The sequence below is a fragment of the Platalea leucorodia genome, assembly GCF_965183815.1.
Source record: "Platalea leucorodia genome assembly, chromosome: 5".
In the NCBI taxonomy this organism is placed as follows: domain Eukaryota; kingdom Metazoa; phylum Chordata; class Aves; order Pelecaniformes; family Threskiornithidae; genus Platalea; species Platalea leucorodia.
In genome coordinates this window covers 824,796-842,127 of record NC_138827.1, presented here as the reverse complement: position 1 = coordinate 842,127, position 17,332 = coordinate 824,796, and the positions used below count along the sequence as shown (strand labels likewise).

The following is a 17,332-nucleotide window of genomic DNA, read 5'->3' as shown; positions in this document are numbered from 1 at the left end:
CCCAGGGCGAATCATAGAGATCGAACTGCATTTAACCTCGTTAAAGCAATCCATCGAACTCTGTGTACGTTATCGAAAACGATCATCGCTCCAGAGTGCATCAGCGTGGTCCCGATTGCTCTCCTACACAGGACAAGCTAGTTGTGTTCAGCTTGTTGCTAGCGCTAAATGGAGTGCTTAATTTTGCCTCTGATGCATGCGTCTTCCTCGGTGATGTGTGGCGTAGGAAGGAACTGAGGCTGTAAACGTGACAAAACGCGCTTCTGAGCAGGAGGTGCTGGGAGGAAGGGGGACGGCACTGTGGCGTCCAGTCTTGTTTCCAGGTCCAGGCAGCGGAGGTTTCAAGGTGTGCTGGTGTAAGTCTTGGCTTGGGGGAAACCGCAGGAGGCACTGAAGCACGCGGGGAGGAGCGAGGAACTGTCTGCAAGCTGTCTTTTATTCTGCAGTTATCGCTGTCTTGCTGTGTTGCTTTGTTCTTCTGTCAGGTTCTTCGGTGTATGAAGCAAACATCTCGGATGTGACTGAGTATTCCTCAAGGATGGGAAATCCTCTACCCAGTTTGGGGTTTAATTTTCTCTTACTGGGATGAGGAGTAATGGCTAGCAGTCTTGAGGAAGCAGTTCTCATTACCTGTTCATGTGCCTCCTGCACAGATGAGTTTAACGAGGTTATGATAGAGAGTAGACTTGAGTCTTCTCCCTGGCTACATCACTACTCAACAGTATAAACAGCAATCGATATGCTGCAGGTCTGGGAGTCTAGCATTAGTCTTGATCTGTAGAGCAGCAAAGAAAATACTTGCTTTCTGTTAGCACGTTATAAAAATGCATGCCAAAATTTTGGTTGTCAGTATCTAGCTGCATCTGTACAGTACGTAGCAAAAAGCTGAATCAAAGGTGTTGTAACTGTCCGTGGTTAAGATGAAAAATGTTATTTTCAAAGTTTGGGTTTCTTGTTAGAGAGCAGCTATGCTAGATTTAAGTGTCTTAATTAGCCATTACTTTCAGAACACAAAGTTGCAAGAATACTTCAATGGAGTAGGGGACAAGGTTTTCCGGATTAATTACAGTTTGTGTTTTTAGGAAACTTTTCTGTGTCTATTAAAAGAATATCAAATCACGTAATCTCAGGTTTTAACCACAGTTGGAATTTATTTTTTAGAAGTTTAGAATGTAAATATTTCGCTACTGTGGAGTACTGCATGTACTCTGGATCTGAAAGAAATAATTGTCCTCTGGGTTAGTTGGACTTCAGGTGTTTCAGTTTGCTAATTCCTGCATTTTGGAAAGCAGAACAAAATTATTAAAGTTGGCCCTAGGCATCTTATCTTTAGTGAAATTGTAGCCCTATATTGCCCTTAATGAAGGTAAGTCATAATGCAAATCTTCTCTTTTCCTGCTGTTGTATTTTAGACACTTTCATAGAATTTTTCTTCACAGGCAGTATCGGACTTTTGACTTCACGCTTGGCTTCCCTGCTGTATATTTTACAAATTCAGCGCAGTTTTCAGCTCTCTTCTGAAAGTAGCCCAAATGACAATGGGGAGAACTAAGGGAATGGAATGGAATGGAAAATGTGGCTAGACTAGCAAGCTAAATATTTCCTAAAAATTTAGTCACTGACTGGAAATCATGCCAGTTCTAGTTACCATGGTCATTGCTTGGTTTTGAATTGTAATGATTACTTGCTTGCTTCGTAGTTTAAACTTAACCTTGAAAAATCCTTTGCTTGTTCTGCAGCCATTTTTGGCATATCTTCAATATGCATTTTTCTAGTTCTACTTCTCACTTGCATGGTTTTTTTTTTATATTGCACTTAACTGAAGAGCTCCGCTATAGACTAATAGATCTAACAATCTCAAAATTGTGTGGCAGTTACTAAGAAAAAAAGCTTTTTCTCCTGGTTCTGTTCTTCTGTGTTAATTCCTACTGTTTTGTAAAAGTCAGTCTGATCAGATAATGGCTGCTTCCCCTTAAATAAGGTACATATAACTTTCAAGCGTTGTCGTTATGAGTAATGTAATTTTTTACTAATTTTTACAATCCCCTTATAGTTCTGTTCTAACAGGTACTTGAAAGCGTTTCGGTTCTGTGCGGTTCAGGTGCTGATCCATCCTGTTGTCCTCATGTCCAGTTAGAGGATACTTACCACAACATGGTGCTAACTTCTCTAAAGTTACTTCAGCAAGAGAGAAGGAGGTTTGTTGCGATAAGGAGGTATAAATGTTTCTCTCCGCCTGCCTTTAACCATGTCTTTATGCAAACATTACATCCTGAAATGCTTTTTCTCTTCTGCCTGTGTCTTACCCCTTCTGTATATGTGAAAGCTAGGTAGTTTAGGTGAAGATGGGACTGTGACACAGACACGCACTGCTCCTTAACTGACACCCCAGCCTTCGGCCCCTCCGAATATGTCTGTACTGCCTGCTTGCTCCCTTGCGGTACGAGAGGTGGGTAGGAGACAGCCCGACTAGCTAGCCCTTTGCTGCTGAACGAAAGACAGCTTTTGTCTCCTCTTCCCACCAGCTCAAGGTTAAACATTGCTCTTTACATGGTTGCCAGAAGAGAGAGAACTTGCCCAGAGGGATGGAGGGAATTTCGGAAGGAGTGGGAGGAGGAGATGGAATTTTCCTGAGATTTCTTGGGCTCTTCTCCTTTGGCAAGCAAATACTCCCCATCCGAGGCCTGCAGGCTTACAGTAGCTGTTGGCACAGCGTCAGGAGCTATGCACCATTACACTGAAGCACGCTAATTCTGTTGGTTTTGCAAGCACAGTTAAGAGCTGGTCATGCTCTGGCAACCTTGACAATGCCCATTTGCTTTGCTGTCATTTTTTCTTGCAGCATCTAGAGCTTTGAAAAGCGTAAGCAGCCAGACCTACTTGCAGACCCAGCAGATTTATCCCAGCCAAAGTATGTTTAAGACTGTAAGCTCAAATCAAAAGTTCTGGCACTCTGACTTCCATCCTCTAGCCACGGACTTCAGGGAGCTCGCTGAGAAGCACATGCTCATCAAATTCATCAGTTTCTGGAACGGGCAGTAAGTTCTGGAGGGAAAAATGACTGTTTGATGCAACCTCTAAATACGCCCATGTCTCTGAATGATAGAAAATAAGACAGGAGAGAGTAAGGAGGAGGGAGAAGTCTATAGGAGAAAGGGCAGTCAAGATGTAACTCCGAGTATCTTAGAAGTTGTCTTGTACGATGGACATTTTACTTAACCCTCCCTAATATAAATACAAGCAGCTCCCAAGGGATCATGGCAGAAGGGGGAAGCTGTTGCATAGTGGAGACTCCAGCAAGCACAGCATAGAAACAGTTTCTAGGCTGAAGTGACCATGAACAGAATGGTTCATCTCTCCATGCTTTGGTCACTGCTAAATAGGATTAAATTTCTCTTCTCCATGAAGATCTTATTCTAGGGTTTGAATTAAAGATAATGAGTTTCCCTATGATTCCCAGCTGGAGAATGACAGAAAAATGCTAACTTCCACAGAGCTGACATTGACTCGGTGACGGACCGGTGTCCCACCGTTACGGTCTTTGTGTATCCTGAAGACGTGCTCTCAGCGCACACTGAGAGGCATCGTTTCTCAGCATCGTAAGAGGTCTCGCTTTCAGAACTGCAGTTGGGGCAATGTGTTGCCCCCTTTAATTACAGTCTGAGAATTAGTTTCAGATGTGGAAGAATACAACAAAAAGAAATGGTGAGCATTTCTGCATTGCTCTTGCATTGTACAATGATTACTCAAAAAGAATCATCTTTTTATTTCAAAAAAAAAACTGAAGTAAATATTTGGTAGAGAAGAGCCATCTGAAAGCCGCCTCTGAAAAGCTCCTGTGTGTTGCTGCCAGCCTTTAAAAGAGGAGTTAAATTTTGGAGTTTCAGCATGTGATTCCAGACTACCCGGATTAATATTTAGTAAGAATCTAAAACTGTCTGAATCAAATGTATGGCTGTCCAAGCTAACGCTAATTATACGTTTACGAACTTCTGTCTACTTGAGGCAAAATGTTTGTTTTACTTTCCTGTATGAAGTAGGGACGATGAGTTGTCTGTCTTGGTGGCGTATCTACCTTATGAGTTTCAGATCATTGTAATGCACCTCTCGTAGGAAAGACCACACTGATAAATGTCAAGTTCCACGCATTTTCCAGTCAGTTGACACAGGAATGACTGAGGGTTCTTTGGAGGCATTTCAGTAACTGTTTTTGTTGATTTAACCTTGCTACATAATGTCTTAATTGTACAAAACAGTTTTATAGGCCTGTTATGTTTTATAGGGATTATCTGCCTCTGCAGAGTGTGCCGCATCAACGGCCGTGTGCTTGCTAGCTTTGATCTGGCACTGAGGACGCGTTGGCAGAGACGTTCCCGCGCTGGGCAAGCCCGTTGCCTGCTGTTATTAGTGCATTTTATTCTATCTCCCCTTCTAGTTTTGCACCGACTTGATTAAAGCTGATTCAGGTCTGGCTGCTAGTGGTTGCAGTCATGCTGTCTGCTGGGACACAGGTGTCTTGACTTTCAAGCTGGAGTCAACTGGTCGATCATGTAAACATGTGGTTTGAGGAGCCAGAGGCCAGAACCTGACCTTGCAGCTCCTGGTGCTATCGCAGTGGTGTGCGTTTTGAGAATCTTCCAATGTTGGTGGTAGCAGGCCCTCTAGAGGGTGATTTGATCATAGAAGCCTGAGCAAGGTCAGGACCAGAAGCCCAGTGCAGCACTCGAGAGAATTAAGAAGCAGTTTCGTGAAGCTGCCGTCCTGTCCCGCAGTCAGAGCGGGGGGTTCTGTCCTGCGCTCGCCTCGGTTCTGGCACCAGCGTTGCTCTGGCTGCGCATCTTGCTTATCCGATGGAAAAGAAAAATTGTACCAGATTAACAAGCTGATCTCCGTGACTGTGTGGCCACATAAGTGCTGGTACCAGCATGAAGAAGTGACCAAGAGCGCATGGCTGTGGCTGGCAGGAGGTCAGCATCTCTCGTCACTGGCCGCACTGTCTTAGTGTAAGCTGCTCGTGAGGCTGCATCCTTGCGGTATAAATAACGATTACTTCCCCAGAGAATTAGGAAGAGAGATTGCAAATTGAAGGGGCTTTACAATGGATGTTTTTGAAGTGGGAGGCTTCTGTTCTCAAAGTGAGAAGTTAACATAAAGGTCCATGCCTTGGCTTGGACCTTCAGTGAGGGAAGTTCACTCCCTGGGGAGATGTCCTCGGAATCGGCCTCTCGGCTGGCCGTTGGTAAATTACTTCGGTATGGGATATTGACAGAATGGAAGTAAAGTTTGGCTTAAAGATAAAAAGGCACGTATCTCTAACTTTCTTTGCTTTAGAAAACAGTTTTGGCATTGCAGGAACAAGTTGGATGTACGTGTGTGTTCCTGAAGCAAATGGGAGATTACCTGTTCCTCAAGCCTCTTTTTTTTTTTTTTTTTTTTTTCTTTTGCAGGAAAAGCTGCAAGTCATTTAATGACCAAATAAGGTCTCCATTCTTGTGATTTATCTGATATGCTTCTCCTGGAGCCATGGATGAATACAACCGCTTTGTGGATTGGGACAAAATGGATGTTACTGTCCAGAGCCAGGATGCGAAGGAGCTAACCTGCACGGAGTTCCAGGAGCTCAAGCAGCTGGCCCGGCAGGGCTACTGGGCCAAGAACCACTCTCTGAGAGCCAAGGTGTACCACAAACTAATCAGCAACATCCCATGCCGCACAGTGACCCCAGATGCAAATGTGTACCGGGACATTGTCGTGAAGATTGTCGGAAAGCGTAACAGTAGCTCCCTTCCACTGCCGGAGTTTGTGGATAACAGCCTGGTCCCCACGTACTGCTTGAATGCAGAAGGCATCGGGGCAGTCAGGAAGATTATATTGTGCATTGCGAATCAGTTCCCAGACATATCATTTTGCCCAGCGCTACCTTCTGTGATAGCTTTGCTCCTCCACTACAGCAAAGATGAGGCAGAGTGCTTTGAACAGGTTTGTCGCATCCTTGCTTGCAATGACCCATCCAAGCGGCTCATTGATCAGACGTTCTTGGCTTTTGAGTCCTCCTGCATGACCTTCGGTGACCTGGTTAACAAGTACTGTCAGGCGGCACATAAGCTGATGGTGGCCGTGTCCGAGGATGTGTTGGAGGTGTACTCCGACTGGCAGCGGTGGCTCTTCGGAGAGCTGCCTATGGTGTACATCGCTCGGGTCTTTGATGTGTTTCTGGTGGAGGGCTACAAAGTTCTCTATCGTGTTGCGCTGGCTCTTCTGAAGTTTTTTCACAAAGTCAGAGCTGGGCAGCCCATGGAGTCTGACAGCATCCAGCAGGACATTCGAGCTTTTGTGAGAGACATTGCCAAGTCAGTGTCCCCGGAGAGGCTTCTGGAAAAGGCCTTTGCTATCCGCCTCTTCTCGCGGAAGGAGATCCAGCTTCTGCAGATGGCCAACGAGAAGGCTTTGCAGCAGAAGGGCATCACGGTCAAACAGAAAAGGTAGGGCTCTCGCTACAGGCGGCCTGAGCCATCCCGTGAGTTTGAGCGGTCGGTCAGTCCTGGGTGACTGCTGGTGGGGAAGGAGAAGAGCTCTACTGGTGCATGCTGCTATCGCGGCTGATTTTTTTTCCTCTGCAGAAAAAGTCAGCAGCCCCAAAATAAAGCGTTGCTGGGATTGTAATGAGAAGTGTAACTGAATGTTATGATACAAGAGAAACAAAGCAGTTTCTCATAGCTTGCTCCGTGATGAATTTATAATTATTTTTTACAGGTACGTACTAATTGCAAGTATTGTACCTCAAAATTGTCTTTCACAAGCTGTTTTTAAATTAAAAGGCATTTTAGCAAAGCTGGAAAAAACACCGATGAATTACTTGGAAGAAAAGTAGCCAAACAAATGTGAAAAGTAATTCTTAAATATGAGACTATTTGTATAAAATGTCAATTTCATGCTGCCCAGTACTGTGAATTCGGCAGTTTCTTTAGTGTAAGTAGGCAAACAGTCTCCCAGCTGGGAACGTTTTGCTTATCTGGGGAGTTATTTTAATGGAGCAAGGAAGAAATAAGTTTTATTTACACGTTACTTTTTAAATTAGTTTGACTGCAAGCCTCCTGAAAGTCAAGAGTATCGTAATCATAGGCAGGAGTTGACCTGCTTTGTGACAGGTCCACGTACTGTTAGAAATAATGATTTTGGAGGAACCATGGAAGAGAAGAGTGAGGATACTGATCCAAACGATGGTTGCATAATCACAATTTCTTTTCAGAAATGAGGGGAGGAAAAGCCAGCTGTAAAACTAGTAAATTAAATCCTGCTCCAGTGGGATAGTAAAAGCCACAATAATAAAACGCTTAGCTGAAAGACCTCTCCATGTATATAGAAAAGGCAGCAATATATTAATCTAAACAAAATTAGCATCTTGCCAAGTGCAAATGAATGTGCAGGTAAATACTGGTGTTGTAGGCATGTTCTGTTTCTCCTAAGGCCTTCTGTGACTGCAGAAAACTTCTCCCAACAGCTTTTGAAATCTAAGTTTAAGTGTTGAGCAGTTTTATCAGCTGTCCTGACCTCTGAAGGGAGGATGACTTCTAGAAGGCTCCTGGGTCAGTAAGTGTGATATCTGGGACTTGGTATTCCAGAGGGACAGTCTTTCATTTTTCTCAAAATCTTTAAAAAACAAAAGGTACCCGCCACTGATGTATTAGGATCTTACAGACAATTGTGTTGCTGAGTTAGTCACAGTAGTTGCAAACAGATACCATTCCATGGTAGTGAAATATATACTTAACCAGATTTCAGCCTATAAAATAACATAAATGTTAGCTGAACCTCTTTCATGTGCCCGAATACATGTAAAGTTCCCTCCAGTCTTTTCCAATGGTTTATTTTTAGATTCACAGTTTGGTTTACAATTAGCTTGTGCTTTATCTTGCTTGTATCTTGGAAGAGGCTGCTCTGTCAGTCTCAAATATTTCAAGGCCTTTAGCCACTGGAAGGTCACATCGGGTAGAGCTCAGACCACCGTATCTGGGACTCACAACCAGAAGTGTTAACTCTTCCAGGGTGTAGCTTTTCTTTCTGCACTGAAGTTCGGAAGAGTTGTAATACCCTTTCTGAGTATATTCTTCAGCAACAGAATGAGAGCTTTAAAAAGAAAAAAAAAGAAGCCAACTGCAAAAAAAACAGAAGCTCCTGCTGTGTTAACTGTTGTAGAGGTGTTCTTGCTCAGAACAACAGTGACGCCTTCAAAGGCAGTGAATTCGCACCCAAATAATGCCAGTAGTTACTGCCTTACCAGGCGGAGTGGCTAGTGGAAAACTTTCATCCTCTCTCAGCTGCTTTTGTAAACATACGGAAACCTCTCAGTGTCCCCTGGCACGGCGCTGCTGCGAGCTGGGCTCGGTTTGGGTCCCAGGGTAGGCAGGTGTGGGTGCTGGAGGCGTGAGCTTCTCTCCAGTGCTCGGCGGGATGCGGGTTCTCTTGTCCTGATGTGTCTGGCCTGTGCGAGGAGAGGATGAATTATTTTCCAATCAGATAACTACAAGCAGGTAGCAAAAAAGGAAAAAAAAAAATAGAAATAGGAAATATTTTAACCTGTCTGTTTGTTTGTTTTTCTTGTGCTTGGTGATTCGAATCAAACTTTACTTTGTTTCTCTCCAGGCTCCTTTCATTCACTTTGCTGCGGATGTAGGAAATCACTGATCTTTTCTGTCTTTTTTTGTCTTTCTCCTTCCACGTTCTCCTTCTGTCAATTCCCTGCCCACTGCACCCCTCCTGTTTGCAGTGTTGCATCTCCCCAAAGGTAGGTTACAACACGTGAATCTTTGCGCTTTGCTCGTTTCTTCTCTCTGTGGCTGGTTATTTTTTCTGAGGCTGTCGTTATTGCTAATGCTGGGGCAGGAGAAGCAGGGCAGCAATTATAGCATCCAATTGCTGTGTACCATCTCCTGAACAGACTCTTGCAAAGTTAGTTCAAAGCACCTGCAAGGTTGTAAGATAAGGGGTCATGGGCCAGCCAGTCAACGTCGCGCTTCCACACAGCAATACAAGCCTCTGTTCCCAGAACGGAAAAGTGTAATGTTAATGGTGGGATATAATTCCTTTCTTCATTGTAAGAAAGTGTTATTTTTTTAAAAACATCTGGAGTAACGTCTTCAGAAGTGTTAGGTATTGTCCCACATACAAGCCTAGTACATGCTGTTGCAATACATGTGAGACCTACTCAACTTTTTTTCTTCTTTGCAAGCTTTCTGCAGTTAATTGGAAAGATGTTGGACTGAACCCAACTTGGCACACTCCTAAAAGTGACTTGTCGCCATTCATACTATGTTATATTTATTTTTAAGTAGATTTTTTTAGAGGCAAGAAGACAGGCTATTTTCCTGTGTCAAGGAGGTCAGAGTTACTCAGCCATATAGCATTAATGGTTAATGAAGTCATTCATCAAGCCTTGGCCTGAAAAGCAAATCTTAAAGAACAAAACCCAGTGGATTGTGATATCTGATAAGCAGAGAACTTGGAAAGGAGAAAGGCTGCCCTGTGAGTATTAAGTACCACAGATGTATGGGTTTAAATGAATGACTTTGAGAATCTTTTGGCCTTGTTGCAGGTGCCCTGAGTTAACTTTAGTGAGTAATGCACACTAACATTTGTACTAATGTATAAAATCAAAATTGAAGTTAATTTCCTCATGTTTTCATGTCTGAAAGAACACCTTAAGAGACTTACCAAAGCATGTTCCACATCATATATCCTGCGTGTTGAGGATTTTACCTCTAGTAAATCAGCAGGCTGTTAATTCCAGCCAAGCAAGTCTTCAATGTCCGTGTATTATTTTACTGTAGTTACAATGTTCTGAAAGCAGCAGAAAGCCTTGATTTCTGCTAGGAAGCACATAGTTTGGGTTTAAGGGGACTTAAGTAGATGCAGGGTGTCTGTTGACACAGATCTCAACACAGGATTACGTTTCGGGCTCATACACCACATATGGCTCATACTGCCATTTGTGACTGAGAAACGACATATCACTTCTACCACGCGTTTATGCCCTAACTGAAATTATAATGGACTTTAAAGATAATGCAGACCCTGTAAGATTTGACCCCAAACAAAGTAGAGCAGGAAGATGTACTTCAGTGAGTCAGACCCTGGAGCCTGGTATTTGTCGTCTTGGCATACGTACGGAGCCTGTCCACTGTGACAGCTGCTACCGCGTGCCGCCAGCGTTGACTTGATCTTCAGGAACTTTGAGGTCTCTGAAGTACATTGTGTTAACGATATAGCTGTAAAAACAACATTCCTGTGAAAATAGGAAATAAGCTGCTTTATTAAACATTTAAATTGTGCTACTTTTCTAAATCTCATTTCCTTTGGGATAGTAACACTTGAACGTGTCTTTCCAACGTCAGCAATCAATAGAAAGTTGTCATGCCGATCCCAATAAGCCAACATGAAGAATTGAGGAAAACGCTCATGCAGGGTAAAATCTTAATGAATTTTTTTGGTTCTAGTGGTAGGCTTTAATGCAGTGCCAGTCCAAATTTAGGGTTCTCTCCAACTGCTGTTTTTTTACCAGATAATCCTGAAAGACCTGGTGTGGTAAAGGCTAAACTTAATTTTTATCAACCAGTATAAACCAAAACGTTGTTTTTTTTTTTTTTTCTTAGCCAACCTGTGTGCTGTTCATTTTCACTCATTTACTACTTTGAAAAGCAACTACTCTAGGCAAGAGCACAGTCTAGACAAGGTGGCCCAGCACCCTGTCCAGCTGAGTCTTAAAAGTGTCCAGAAATACTGTCAAAAATGAGAGGATGAATACAGGTTAGATACTTCTAACTCTAGTTGCAATTTTCTGACATCCCCCCAAAAAAACTTGTATTTTTGTTAAGCAGCGCAGAGTTTGGTTCGACGTAGGTGCGGGCTGTGTATTGATGCTGGTCTCAACACAGGATCAAGTTTAAGTCTTAAGCACCTGCAGCTGTGATTTATGACTGGGAAATAGCAGGTCATTTCATTTCAAATCCTTCGGTCAAGCTACGGCCAAGATGTTACTGAATGGTGACATTAAATATAATGATTTGCCGTGATATTCAAGGGGCAGGAAGGGCATGCCTGGAAAAGTTTTAAATGGCCAATACAATGGTAAATGCTTTCTAGTAAATCAGGAAGATCTGTTTGTAAAGATGGTATTCTGCCTACACGGAGAAGTTGTAGGAAGCCACAGGGTACTGAAAGTGATGTGCTACTGTGAATACTGCTGAACACAGGCTTCAAGTGGGGTCTGGGTAGGAAAGTCCCCTTAAAGCAGCAGTTCACAGTAGCCAGGAGAAGGAGCAGAGGCAAAAGAGAAGGTACACTGAGGTTGAGAGCCGTTTAGGAACAAGTACGTAAGTTTAGTTGCCCAAACAGATCGCATAAGTGTGAAAAACGTACATACCAAGCATACAAATAATTGAGACTTGCTTGTTTGAGGTTTAGTAAGTTTAAAACTGTTTTGATATTTCCTACTAACTCTTAGCCTGTTTAGCATCATTACTTTTCCTCCAGAAATTCACTGTAATAAACTAGTTGACTGCCCTGAATATTTCTTAATTCCATGAATGTGAGAAAAATCTAATTTCTGATGAACTGAAACCAAGGCTTTGTTTCTCAGCTCTGTTCTGTCGCGCCACCAGTCTTTAGCTGCAGACCAGACAGGACCAGGAGGGCTGAGACCTAAAGTAAGATTCTGAAGGTGTGGGTTCAAGTCTTGGCTCATACTTTGCTTCAGTTGATCTCTCCTGTGCCTCCGCTTGCTGTGTTTAAAAGCACAAATAATGTCCTAGTCAGTGATACTGTAAGTTTTAAAACCCACCATAGGTGTCCATATGAGTTCTTTGCTAATTAAATAATGCAAGGTAGCGATGCAAGTAGTAATTTGGCTCATTTTGCTAGAGGAAGCAGTAATTTTTTTTTAAGTGGCATAAGGAGTCAATTCATTAGAAATGCTGGCACTAAGGCAGCTACAATAAACTGCAGAAAGCATTTCCCAGTGTCTCCAAGGAAGCACTGCTCTAAAGTACAGTGCAAATGCTGCTGATTTCTTGGTACTATGAGCCAGAAAAATAATAAATAATGTATAGTTTGTGTGTTTTAGGGAGTGAGCTAAGCTATTCGGGTACATGCAGATAGGCAGTATTGAAGTCCTCTTTATGTTCCATGAAACTGAGAGGAAAGAAATGTGCAATTGTCAAACAAACCAACAAACAAACAAAACCCACCAGAAATTGGCAAATACTTGCAACTGAACCCTTGCATGCAGAGCAAACTGCCTAAAGCTTCATTTAACTAATGGCTACCCAGTAACTTAGTATCTTGTGTAAGTTCCTCTGTCACTGCCACCATGTACTTGGCTGTCACCCTTGCATTTTAAAAGTCTTTAACATCGGCCACGGACGCAATAACACTTGTTTAATCCCCAGGCTCTGAGTTGGTATGCTTATTTAATCTGAGAAATGAAGGCTGGTTAAGATGATGACGATCATCATCATTATTGTTGTTACCTTCAAATGTTCAAAAGCCATGAATCAGTTCTGGTAACTGTGTGGGACCCCTCTGGGGAGTGCGGAGGCCTGCTTTCCGGCGTGAGTGTCTGGCATTCCTTCGTGTTTTCAGGCTCCATCTCTAACCATGAACCCAGGAACTTCTTTGATTCTTAATGAAGTGGAAGTCATTGGTAATGACGTGTTTCCAAGAGGTGGAACTTTTTGCAAAAGCTTTAAATATTTGCCTTGGATTAAAATCGCTTAGCCTGGTAATACTCATTCCTCTTAAGATTTCTGAGGGTTTCAGGAATTCTCTAATTCCATGATACAGGCAGGACCTCAGAGGGGGAAAAAGTAGTACCTCTTCCTTTCAGATCCTGGCTGTTTCTTTAGGTATTCTGTTCTGCAGGCTTAAATCCTAGCGCCAGTGAGACTGCCTCAAACAGCAAATACCATTTGATCTATTTAAGGTCATGGTCATCCTAGCTGGCTCACCATTACGTCCTCTCTATATAAAGGTGCAGGCCACAGCTGCCTTACAGAGGAGTTGCCCCAGGTATTTCAGTGAGGCCGGACCACTGCCTCTTGAGGATTACGTTAAACTGCAGTAGTTTATCATCTTCACTAAGTCATGGCCTTCTAACCCCATGGGCTGGGGCTTTGAACAATGGCATATCTACCAGGGTCTTTTAGTGTTCAGCTCTCTTTGCATGTTCCTGTCCAGTAATCTGAAACTTGTTTTGTTGCTAAATTGTTGTTTCTCAATGTTTTGTATTGTATTTCTCAGGCAGAATGTGCACTTAGCAGTTCATGCTGAGAACTTCAAGTCCGAAATTGTCAGTGTGAAAGAGATGCGAGATATCTGGTCGTGGATCCCAGAGCGATTTGCACTTTGCCAGCCCCTCTTGCTTTTTACCACCTTGGAACATGGCTGTAGTCTGAGCAGGTAAGGAAAACCTTCCCTGCTCTTCTCTAACGTAGGGCAAAAAAGAGCGACTGGCGAACTGCTCGCTGGATTGACAAAAAGGCTATGCCTAGTCAAAACTTGCTCTGAAGAATATTATTAGCAAGGGGATGTAACCGTGACAAATTCCTCTTGGTTACAGCATTTGACCAGGATACTTCATATGCCAGAACATGGCAAGCCATTTTTAAACTGTCCAAGACCAATTGGAAAAGTCAGACTTGCATCAGTTCACAGAATATGCTGGTCTGAGACTGGTTCATTCCCTCCTGGGTATGAACGGTTTAACTCAGTGGCTGCTCTGCAGGCTCTTTTGGTAGGTAACCACATTCAAACTGATCCAAAGAATAAGGGAACTGGAGATTCCTCTACCTATGAATCTGATTGTTGTTATTTTTAAAGCAGGATAAACTAGGTACGAGTTCTCCTTGCACTTGACACAGAAGACTGTAATCCTGTAGCTCCTAATAATGACTTTGACACCTGCAGTTGAGGTACTGAGGCGGGGAGCGGTCTGCTGTCCCAGCCCCATGTGCGTATGAGGAAAAGCAAGCAAAGAGAATGCATCATCATTATTTTCTGTGAAAACTGAGAGCTCTTCAGACACAGCCATCAGTCCTCAGGACACAGCTTCCTTTAGCTTGTCGTAATTCAAAATGCCGTAAAATGCCACTGTTGTGATAGGTAGTCTAGTTATTTTGCAGAGGCATAAACAACTGTACAGAGAACTGAGTAGAGAAGAACTGCTTGATAATGTTTGTTTACACTCAAGTCTGTTATTTACAATGGACTGTAGAAAGCATTTGCAGGAATATCCTTGGTCTTCAGATGTCCTTTTTGCCGTGCCATCAGTTGGAGGAGGAGGTGGTGCCTGACGTTGAGGAGGAAAAGAACTGCAGTTGGTGGTAGCTGAGTGCTCATTTTTGTGTACTCTGCACTGCAGGTTCTATTCTCACAGCGAGGGACATGAACCAACTCTTCTCCTCATCAAGACCACAGCAAAAGAGGTGAGTGGGGTGAAAGGCAACTGATTAAATTAGGCTTTAGGCAGTTATGTAATGCGGTATTGCAACACACAACTGTTTATAATAAAATGAAGAAGCAAGGGACCTGAAATTGCTTGGGGTTTTGTTTTTTTAACAATGCGTGCTTTAAATGGTTCCATTTGTTCATTAGGGGACTGTGCATTCTTGGGTAAATCTTGTAAACTAGGTCTTGGTCAGCTGTTCTTTCTCTTGTAAGTAATGTGAGCTGATGGACTAGAGTAACTCAGGGAGCTCTTGGACAGACTCTCTTAATTGCAGAATCAGAGGGAGAGGCCAGGAAATTGTGGTGAGAAACTCGTAATTCTTGGGAGATATTTTCATTTTCTTCAGGATATCAGGAGAGAATGTAGCAGAATTTAAATGGTATGAATAGTGTTGGACTACATGTGGAAACAAAAGCTTTAGCTTCATCTCATTCTTGTTTGGAAGAAAAAAATAAAACAAGAAGGCTCTGAGAACCTGAGGAGTGCACGCAGGTGCCTTATCTAATGACTGTGTATGACAATATTGGACAACATAATGTGAAAACAGAAACATTAGCTTCATCTCATGCATTATTTAAAAAAAAAAAAAAATGCATAAAAGAAGAAAGCTTCCCAGAACCTCCAAAGGAGGGCACACAGGTGCTTCCTGTAACCAGCACTGGTCGTCTGCGCCACTGTGCATGACTTCCAAATATTCTGTGTATAACGTTAAGCTGTTATTGCAGCCTGTGGGCTTATATTTCTACTTACGTTCCCGCAGGATGACTGTCCATGAAACAAGCCCATTTCTACTCCTATTTGCACCTACCTAATGCTAATGCTCCAGGCTGTTCCCTAGTTCTCTGTATGGTTTCTGGCCATCGCAGGCCTGCATTGACATGCCAATGGCTTATAGAATGCCTGTGGTATCTAAAGGGAAGAGGAAAAATATTTATTTATTATTTTGCTTCTTGTGCTGGAGCATCTAAAGTCCAGCTCTGTAAGTGATGCTGGTTTTCATAGTATGATTTGTTTCTTATCCCTCAAAAAAAAAAAAAAAGTAGTCCAAACAAAAAAGTAGGAGAAAAGTATGGGGTTTTTTGTTTGGTGGTTGTGGGTTTTGGTTTTTTGCACAGGATTACATTCATCTTTTATTCATATGTCTATAGTTACATTTTAGAAAGACGAAAACTTGCCTTCTGCTTTTCTGGCTCTCATTTACTTCAGGCATATCAGATCAAGTGGAGTTCTGGGCCATCTTTTTGTTTGTGCACAAGATTTATCTATATAAATACCTGCTCTTCAGTAATTTTGTCCTAGGAGCTCTGCTTGTGATGCTGGAGGAGGCTATACAGCGAACGTACCTTAAACAATTCTGTTTAACCATAGCTTCTGGGAAAAAAATGCAGGGTTGCTTTCACCCCTTTCTTAGAACTTCGTTGTTTGGTCTGTGTCCGCTTGGCAGTGATGCTTATTGCTGGTAGTGAGAAATTCTTCTGGTGCAAACAAAACACTACAGAGAAAAGCTCATCCCTCTAAGGATGTGTTTTTCTTTATTGGAAACTAGTGAACACCATGCTGTTTGCATAGGCTGGTTTAAATATCTGAGCTAGTTCAGCATTGGCTTAGCTAAGCTGATTTTAACTTACAGTTTGAAATGGAGAAAGCCACCAAGTTACTATTCATGAGCAGAAAATGTTCAAGCAGAACTGCTCATACTGTAACTTGTGGCAGTACTGTTGCTTTGGATGCCAAAATGGCAAGTTTGGAGTGATTTGTGTTTTGCTACCTGGGGTTATGTTGGAACATTTCTCCTTCAAGGCCTCAGAGATGTGAAATAATTTATGAAACTCTTAGGATTTAAGGGTACCCACCAGTGGATTAAAGCAGTTTAAATATATCTTTAGATATATTTAAAAACCTGTGCTGGCTTAATCCACTCATATAGAGATTTTGGAAATCAAACTGAAATAAAACCTTCAGTTCTGCACTCTGAAACGTTGGTATCAATTGGTTTAACACACTTTCTTCTTCAATGGGAAGCCTCCTGACGATGCTGTTTGTGCTAGGTCTGTGGTGCCTATCTGTCAACTGACTGGAGCGAGCGCCGGCGAGGAGGGAACAAGCTGAGTTTCTTTGGAACTGGGGAGTGCTTCGTATTTAGGGTGAGTAAAGTTTTATTGTCGCTACCCAGTAGCAAGGCAGAACCGCTGTGCTGGTGTGAGTAACTCTGACTTCCTTTCCACTTGAAGAGGCTGGATCATATGTCCTCCTAGTTTATAAAGTCTACTGAACTCTTCATGTGGAGGAGAAAATTTTACTCTTCAGTTTTATGGTAACTCTTTTTCTCCCCTTGCATGGAATATTTTCTTAAAAGATGTAATAAGGTAACTCAGAAAACACTGCATCGTTTCTTCAATCACCTAAAAAGCAAAGATATAAAGAAAGAAAATAACATCTGGCCTAAAAGACAGTTTGGTCCAGTCTTTACCGGTAATCGTGCAGGTGGAGTCTGAGGGGCTTCAATGTTCTTTGCTGTGCAGAGCTCTCTGTGTAGTGCGTGTGCCCTAACTAAAGCTTTGCTCTTCTCTGCCCCTATGCAGCTGCAGCCCGAAGTGGAACGCTACGAGTGGGTGATCATAAAACACCCAGAACTGGCCACAGCTGGTTCGGAGCCGGAAAATCATGCCTCGCCAGCTTCCAGCACCCTCTCTTCCGGCAGCGTCCCGTCAGACCCCTCAGATCGCCTTTCTCCCTTCTTATCAGCTCGGCACTTCAACTTGCCTTCCAAAACAGCCTCCATGTTCATGGCTGGCAGCAGCGAATGCATCATTATAGGTCAGTCAGTGTGAG

The 17,332-nt window shown here is 42.8% G+C and overlaps 1 protein-coding gene across 8 annotated transcripts in view; it reads left to right on the top strand.

Moving 5' to 3' along the window:
- Window positions 1–17,332, top strand: part of TBC1D24 (TBC1 domain family member 24) — a 37,405-nt gene that overhangs the window by 7,746 nt on the left and 12,327 nt on the right. For 4 of the 8 annotated variants that reach the window (XR_014228408.1, XM_082314354.1, XM_082314355.1 and 1 more), the window contains exons 3-8: window positions 5,448–6,482; window positions 8,768–8,785; window positions 13,294–13,452; window positions 14,414–14,477; window positions 16,549–16,644; window positions 17,083–17,317. Coding sequence is in view for 7 of the 8 variants with exons in the window: in XM_082314354.1 (XP_082170480.1) it covers window positions 5,524–6,482; window positions 8,768–8,785; window positions 13,294–13,452; window positions 14,414–14,477; window positions 16,549–16,644; window positions 17,083–17,317 (1,531 nt within the window). In the remaining variant the exon portion in view is untranslated. Of the gene's footprint in view, window positions 1–2,842; window positions 3,039–4,984; window positions 5,004–5,447; window positions 6,483–8,767; window positions 8,786–13,293; window positions 13,453–14,413; window positions 14,478–16,548; window positions 16,645–17,082; window positions 17,318–17,332 lie in introns of those variants that run through there. The other 4 variants (XM_082314357.1, XM_082314358.1, XM_082314359.1 and 1 more) reach the window with 4 other exon arrangements.